Source organism: Citrus clementina, unplaced genomic scaffold (assembly GCF_000493195.1).
Source record: "Citrus clementina cultivar Clemenules unplaced genomic scaffold, Citrus_clementina_v1.0 scaffold_8, whole genome shotgun sequence".
Taxonomy (NCBI): Eukaryota; Viridiplantae; Streptophyta; class Magnoliopsida; order Sapindales; family Rutaceae; genus Citrus; species Citrus x clementina.
The window spans coordinates 21,056,790-21,064,846 of record NW_006262022.1 but is presented as its reverse complement, the minus strand read 5'-3'; the positions used below and the strand labels follow the sequence as shown (position 1 = coordinate 21,064,846).

The following is an 8,057-nucleotide window of genomic DNA, read 5'->3' as shown; positions in this document are numbered from 1 at the left end:
ATATGTTTAATTTTAATTTAGTATTTGATAATAAAGTTGCCTATATTAGAAATTTACAAGAGATCCAAGTTGTAGAATTTCTTTCCTATAACAGACGAAAGCGTTGTTGTTATTGGAACAAAAGAAACTCATTAATAAAAGAGTAGAAAAGTCATCATCTAATCGCTATAATGAGCCTTTATCATCTTTAAAACTTCATATTCATTTCTATGGGGTCAAAAATTTCGTCGGCTTTTCTATTAGAATCGCAATTTTGTTTTGGGAATTTTAAAAATCACATTGCGTGGTGTTAAATTATGGAACGACACCTTCCACAATGGTGGATCGTTGTTGGCCACGCACAAATGTTCACCATCAAATCAATTAAATTAGGGTTAATTTGGTCGGGGTTTGAGCTAACATTTTGGCTTATAATATTACTTATAATTCAGCATTAATTATTTCAACCCTAATGATGAGAGCCATGCACCGTCATCGTTGGCAAAAAAGATTAGTCAACGCATTTTATTGGAAATTTTAATCGGATAAGGTAATGAATTATCTTTCTACTTGCTAATGTGCCGTTCAAAATTAATATTAGTTGATTTAAGATTTTATTTGATGAAAATATTAAATTAAAGCTTGTATTCCCAGTACTCTTACATGTTAAGACATAATTAGAGGGGTTCATTCATATAAATTTAGTTATTATTGTGTTATTATTTGGTCTTAAAAAAAAAAAAAAAGTGAATTTTGATACTTTGAGAGATCTAGACTATATATTATGGTAATGCTCTAATTTTATAGACTCCATGATGACAAGCTACAACAAAGCAACATGATAGATGGGATTCAAGAGATTATTGTAATGTTATAATAAAGAATATGTTGAAATATAATAATGCATTCTTTATCCCTTCTCTTTATTGAAATAAAGAAAGTGATTTAGACATGCATGGCAAAGAATCTCTGAGTTTTAAATAATGAAGATCTTATAAAATACATATATTTGTAAGGTTTCTAAAAGGTATGCCTTTATTTGATTTTTTTTTTTTTTACCCGAGGGCTTTTTCTCAACACCATTTTAATCATGTGAAAACAACTTTATTAAACTTCAAAATATATAAATATCTATTTACATAATTACATGCATCCTTTAGCTATTTACCAACAAATGATTAAGAAAGAATAAAAGTAAAAGTTTGAGGGGGCTGAAATTTTATATTCAAAGTTGCTTTTGGGTTCCCTTCAAACTCAAGTACACTCAATCTATATACAAAAGGAAGCAAAGTTAGGTTTTTGGGAAAATCGATCACTTAACTAGTTTTAAGGCATCTTTTATCCATCAATAGGGAAGCAATGATTATAATGACCAAGTAACTTTTGATACAATCTTATTAATATATATTTGGAATCACTTTTTGGTTGCACCAACTTTCAGACTGAACATAATCTAGTCATAAATTTCACTAGCTAATTTGCACCAATCCAAAATATTGTTCTAATAATGGCTTGGAACCCACAAAAGGTACTTTTGGACAGTTAATTTTCTCATGAGAAGCTAATTATATTAATTAAAATACTTCACAAGAAGCCACCCTCTAACAATCTCGCTTCAAGTTCTCTTTTGAAGGTTCTTCATAACAATTAGTTAACACTTTCAAGGTGTAAATTGTTCCAAGTCGATGCTTCACGAACACAATAAAATTGTGGATTGATACACAAACTTTTAACTGGTTCGTATTTCATTATATTTTAGGCTCGAATTCCAATTGACTATGAAAGTACGAATATTTAACTAATTATTTTTAAAATAATTCAAAAATAACACACAGCTATACACTTAAGCTATCTAAACAACTAAATTAAGAGAAATTTCAATAATATTTATAAAATAATAAAAAGAATTTAAAGCCAAACATTGACCACGAACAATATAAAACAATAGATCTTGCCAAACCAATCAAGTTTGACATAAGTACGATATGAAATATAAATGGGTCTATTTTTTCTTTTTAAATCAAATTAATGATATGGCTCAATTTACTCCTTTTATGATTTTATCGTTGATTAATACAAGTAATTTTATTTTGTTTTTAAATATTTTGATTTTTTTTTTAATGAAGACATTCTCCTTTTAATAAGATGAAAATGTAAATAACAATTAAAAAAAAAACATAAACTTTAATTAATAATATTTTTAGTTGGATATTCTAGAAAAGAACTCAAACAACATGATACAAGTATCTTTTTATACTTGTGTACTGACCGTGAGTTTTAGAGTCCACTCATTTTGACATAGTGAGAACCCAAGTGTCGAACGTTAGAAATCTCGAGAGGAGCGACTCACGCGCACCTGCCACCTACTCACCCACTCACTCAATCAAACGCTGTCGTTTTATTGAAAAGAGCTTGCTCCCCACTTCCCGTTAAATTCAAGATTTGGAAACTTTCCGTGGGCAGCCCGAAAGACAGGGACATCCGCAACGCGTCACATCCTCATTGCTCCCCCCACCCACGAAAACAATTTTTTAGACGTTAGTGTTACGGCAAGATTTTATAAGCAAATGACAGTGAGAGACCCCCCCCTGGTGACGTGTCCCCCCCTCCCATTTATTAGAAATCGCCTGCGTTTCCTCCCTCCCATTCTCTCTCTCTCTCTCTCTCTCTCTCTGTGTTCGTTTCTTCACAATTTCTCTGTCTCTCTCACTCCTACTTCAAAACGACAGCTTTTCGGTACGTTTTACGCCTCATTTTTCGACATTTGTAACGTAGCATTTTGTGAAATTTTTAAGTGATATATACGAGTCGCCGATCTCGATTCACTTGTGCTTTTGTGAACTGATTTTAATTTTTATAGTTTATTTAGTTTCTGTTGGATGCCGAGAAAGGCTGAGAAAATAACGGAATATCATGAAATCCTGATTCTGTTAACTTGCGTCGTCTTGAAAGTTCAAAATTTCTGGTTTACTAGGGATTTTAGTTTGGGTTAGCTCCTGCGTGATTGAGGTTTGAGATTTGAACTTTTAATTATATTTCTTGCTCCGCATTTCCTTGGCAACCAAATATAAGAATAGATGTTAAGGGGATATTGAATTGATTTTTGTGTGTTAGGTAGGTGGCTTTGTAGACTTTGACTGTGTAATGTGATGTATAAGGTGCGGTTTAGAATTGAGGAAATGACAATTTTTCAGCTGGTGCAGTAAAAACTTGGAGGAAGCACTTCTCCAGTATGCTTTGTTAATGTTGGGCCAAACTGATGATTGTATCTCATCGTATTCATGTGCTCTGAAGGCGGTGATGATCACCATGATGGTGATGATGATGATGAACGACTCTGATGGTTATCGATTTTTTGTGATGATCTGATCTTGAGAGGAATCCTCTGCTTGTATTTATTGTAAATACGTGCGCCTTTTTATGCATTTGTAGCAGATGGGTTGAAAATTTTAAATTGATGATCATTTAGTTTTTTGAGTCATGGCTATAGCTGGTCTACACAATGTTTCTGCACTTGATTCCTCTTTCCTTAGGGAGTCTCAGTCTCAAGAACCGAGAAGAAGAGGAGGTGATGATAGGGGAAGCACCCGGGCATCCTCACTCTTGCAAATGTGGCGGGAGCTTGAGGATGAGCATGTGGTGAGTCATTCCCATGAGAGGGTGGGTGAAAGATTGCGGGAACAAGGGAGTGATGGGACAGTTTCTGACGTGTCAAGGGTTGATGTATCTGAAAGCCATGGTAGCGAACATGGTGGTGGATCAGATGATGCAAGTGTGAGTGAAAATGAGTGTGGAATGTGGTCCCCAAATCGATTTGGGTTGCAGAATGGGCATGATGATCCTGCCAACTTTAATTATGACCGTTCTTCAGACTTGGGAGAAGTTGAAAGGGAAAGGGTAAGGCAAATTTTTCGGGAATGGATGAACAATGGTGCGAGGGAACGTGCATCTAGTATTTCCCGCATGAACCATAGTTCAAGGCCAGAATGGTTGGGTGAAAATGAGCAGGAGAGAGTGAGAATTATTAGAGAGTGGGTTCAAATGAATAGCCAACAAAGAGGTGCTTGTAGTGACAGTAGAGAAGATCAAGCAACTGAAATGGGCGATCAAATTGAACAAGTTCTTGATGGTCTCGTTGTTAACCAGAATAGCCGAAATGACCATACTCGGAGGGGCATTCGTAGATTGTGTGGCAGACAAGCGCTGCTTGATATGCTTAAAAATGCTGAGAGGGAAAGACGAAGAGAGCTTCAAGGTTTGTTGGAGCATCGAGCTGTATCAAATTTTGCACATCGCAACCGCATTCAGGTGAGATGCTAGTTGACAGTAAATTTTTGCATTTTCTTTTCTTATTGTTGATGATGATATGAATATCCTCTAACAATCAACATCTATACATTCTCTTTTCTGTTTTGTGCTCTTAAACTGTTGGTTCTCAGTTTCTTTTGGTATGTACCAAGGAAGTATTAGTTGATGTTCCCTCACTATTACTGTTAAATAATTATAGATTTATCTATTTATAAATTCCTTATGCAGTCATTACTCAGAGGAAGGTTCTTGAGGAATGACAGAGTGGTTGAGGATGAGAGACCCAGGTCCACAGCAGCTAGTGAATTAGGTTTATTGAGGCAAAGACATACGGTGTCTGGGCTGAGGTATACTATTCTTTATTCCATGTCCTTAGCAATCGGAATTATATTAGATGCCCACTTGAGCCTATTCTGCTTTATTTTTAGTGAATTCATACTATGTTTCTTTTTTATCATTACCAAAAGTGTAAATTTCCACAGCCTCTAAACTTCTTCCCCATCAACCTTAAAAATGTAGAAGAGCTAAACTTAAACCATGGTTCAATTTTTATTTTAATAAAAGCGATAGTAGTGAACGCATGCTTAAAATGGATCATGCTACATGGAATTTTCATTTAATGCATGAAGAGGCAAACAGTTCTGTCTTAAATGCACTCCACAGACTGTCACGCTTTGGTGATAAACCTCAAGAGAACATATTATGTTCTAGAATTTTATGGTATTTCTGTAGGATTAAAAGAGGCTTATTATCATATCTGTTCACTGTTTTTGGAATTAGTGTGAGGTGTGATTGTGTTTGTTCTGATAATTCAATACTTGTGTTTTCCTCTGTCACATTTTTTTCTTTATTTTTGTTAGGGAAGTGATGAATGTGATTATAAATTTTTTTTCATGATTAATTCTTGTGATATTGGATATTTATTGACTTAAATTCTGTTATTGCATCAAAATTCCTTTTTTTTTTTTTGCTGTTTTATTTGGGTATTTTGATGGAACATTGTTAAAACTGTTTTTTCGTGGCAGGGAAGGGTTTTTCTCCAGATTAAGCAGCTGCCATTCTGATACATCGTCTAATGCTGACATTAATGTTAACAGAAATGAACAAAACCAAGTAAACAATTTACAGGAAACTATGGATGAATTTCATGAACAATCTGAACTTAGAAATGGTGAAAATGTTTGCCACGATTTATCAGATGTTAGAACTGATATAGAAGGTGACATTGTTGGAAATGTAAGTTTTCAAGGAACTACCGCTCGAGGAGAAGGGTGGCAGGAACAATCTTCTGAGAATGAAGTTAGAGAATGGCAAAGTCCAGCAAATACTGAAATTATTGAGAGGACAAATAGTACCGGACAATTGCTGGATGGAGACTGGATGGGAATTACTGCTAATGAGTTATCCCTAGGAGCTTTACTGGATGAAGCTGCTGAACATTCTCATCCGCTAGAAGCTGGTGAAGGTTCTTATGAACAACCTCAGCAAAGTGGTGAGGAAGGAGCATTCCTTGGGTCAATGGATACTACAGAACATTTAGAAGGCAACTTGATTGAATATGTAAGTGGGCAAGAACCTGCTGCTCATGTAGAACATTCGCAGGAACAAATGTTGGGTAACGAGGAAAGACTCTTGCAAGGACCTGATGTGGAATCTAATGAATGGAGAACTGAAACCAGAGAATTTATGGATGAAAATCAGCAGGAAAGTACTGCTTATCAATGGTCTGAGGAACATGGTCATCTGCGAGATGGATTTCAAGAGGCTGTACGAAATTGGTTAGAGGAACCTTCTGATTCGCAAGCTCTTCCCATTGGAAGGGTTGATACATTTTATCTGCCGGAAGATGATAATGTATACAGCACAGAAATCAGGGAACTCCTTAGCAGGTAACCATTTTTATCACTACATGCATTATTCTTTTGGTCCTTTAAATGGATATATTTTAAGGGGCAGTTTTTTCTTTTTCGTAGGAGAAGTGTGTCAAATCTTCTTCGAAGCGGTTTCCGCCAAAGTCTTGATCGGTTGATACAGTCATATGTGGACAGGCAAAGTCATGCTCCAGTTGACTGGGAGCTGAATGGAACATCTAGTGGAGCTGCATCCGCAGAACAAGATCTGGAGCAGCAAAATGGGGATCAGAATGAGGATCAGAGGGAAACCATTGAGAGTCCCCCACTTGCCCTGCCTTCACCTTCATTGCCTCCTGTTCAGCCACTCTGGGACCAGGAGTCACACCATGATAATTGGCAATCACATGACATGCATCAGCGCTTTGGAATTGTGCGTCTATTTTTCTCTTCGCTCTTCTGAATTTATTTCCGGAATATGCTTATTTACAAAGTAGAAAATTGATAAATGGGCAATATATAATCATGGTGTTGGTTAATGTATATTGTCTTTCTATTATGGAGAGACCCTAGTAAAGCTCAATGTTTAGCTGGTCTTAGCATCTATAATGGTGAATGGGTATATGAGAGGTTTGTACTTTATTGTAACTGGAAATTCCAATGCACGTTCATTATTTTAGATGGTCAAAAAATGACAGTGAAGAAACTCTTGTTTGTTTTAATTCTGTTTTTTGCGAATTAATTTTGGTCAAGTAGTTTCTAAATTTTTGGGGATTATGCTTATGTTGTCTACTTCTAGTTTAAACAATCCTTGTGCTCGATTGGTGCAGGAGTGGGACATCATCAACGATTTGAGGATTGATATGGCTAGGTTGCAGCAGAGGATGAATAATATGCAGCGGATGCTGGAGGCCTGTATGGATATGCAACTTGAGTTGCAGCGATCAATCAGACAAGAAGTGTCCGCTGCCCTGAATCGTGTGGCTGGCTCACCAGGTTTGTTTATGGTTCTGTTACTTTTTCTCTTTTGGAACTTAATTCCCAACGATCTAATCCACCTTGCATCTGGGAGTACATCTTTGTTGCTTGTTTTATACACACCCTTGTCTTTCTCAGTAAATCACTGCTAGCCTTTTGTTTTCACCCTCCAACCCCTTCTCCTAGGGAGAATAGACGCCAGTACACCGTTTGGCCATTGAAATGTAGTTAGTTCTTCAATCTTCTACCTTTCTCGTTTTATGATCCTTTTCCATTTCCACTTTACAAATGTTTTACAACCAAATAACTGATACAAATTGAATGTACCTATACATCCTGATGGTTTTTTCTTGTTCTATTTAGTTGATCACATAATTTGCCTTTGTGATGCTGCAGGAATATGTGAAGACAGTTTGTCGAAAGATGGATCTAATTGGGATTATGTGAGGAAAGGAGTTTGCTGCATATGTTGTGATAGCAATATTGATTCTTTGTTGTACAGGTAAGTTTCAGCAAATTTCTCTTTGGTGTGAGATTTTTACATGCATGATCCCTCACTTTGGCTTTCCTTTTTCTTTTTTTTTTTTGGTTATTATCATGTAATATATCTAATTATATGTTTTTGTCAACAGGTGTGGACACATGTGCACATGTTCGAAATGTGCAAATGAGTTGGTCCAAAGTGGAGGAAAATGTCCAATGTGTCAAGCACCCCTAGTTGAGGTGATTCGTGCATATTCAATCCTATAGTAGGACCTGGAGCTCTGGTACTTTTTTTATTTTTTCCTTTTCTTGACCTCAAGCTGATTTAATACATAGTCAAGGAATCCGAGTGTATAATTTGTTGAAGCAAATGATGTCATTGATTCATTGTTCAAATTTGAATAAAAAAACGAGTGGAAAATGATATATTTATAAATTTTCTGTTGCCTGATATTTGTC

At 35.9% G+C, this 8,057-nt stretch overlaps 1 protein-coding gene across 2 annotated transcripts; it reads left to right on the top strand.

The window, feature by feature from the left end:
- The first annotated feature begins 2,583 nt into the window (after window positions 1-2,583).
- Window positions 2,584-8,049, top strand: LOC18034614. Of its 2 annotated transcripts, none has more exons than XM_006424362.2 (8): window positions 2,584-2,715; window positions 3,094-4,287; window positions 4,516-4,634; window positions 5,313-6,176; window positions 6,261-6,570; window positions 6,968-7,133; window positions 7,512-7,617; window positions 7,748-8,049. In XM_006424362.2, exons 2-8 carry the CDS (start codon window positions 3,460-3,462, stop codon window positions 7,863-7,865), a joined length of 2,511 nt encoding a protein of 836 aa, XP_006424425.1. In that variant the 5' UTR covers window positions 2,584-2,715; window positions 3,094-3,459; the 3' UTR covers window positions 7,866-8,049. The 2 variants fall into 2 exon arrangements, with proteins under 2 accessions (XP_006424425.1, XP_024034552.1); XM_024178784.1 differs by having other exon boundaries at window positions 2,840-4,287.
- Window positions 8,050-8,057: the final 8 nt, after the last annotated feature.

What these genes read in the sequence shown, in the direction of transcription:
- LOC18034614 (XM_006424362.2), top strand. Translation starts at nt 3,460, where the DNA reads ATGGCTATAGCTGGTCTACACAATGTTTCTGCACTTGATTCCTCTTTC. An exon ending in CATACGGTGTCTGGGCTGAG is followed by an intron (nt 4,635 to 5,312) that starts GTATACTATTCT and finishes TTTTCGTGGCAG; the next exon opens with GGAAGGGTTTTTCTCCAGAT. An exon ending in TCGTGTGGCTGGCTCACCAG is followed by an intron (nt 7,134 to 7,511) that starts GTTTGTTTATGG and finishes GTGATGCTGCAG; the next exon opens with GAATATGTGAAGACAGTTTG.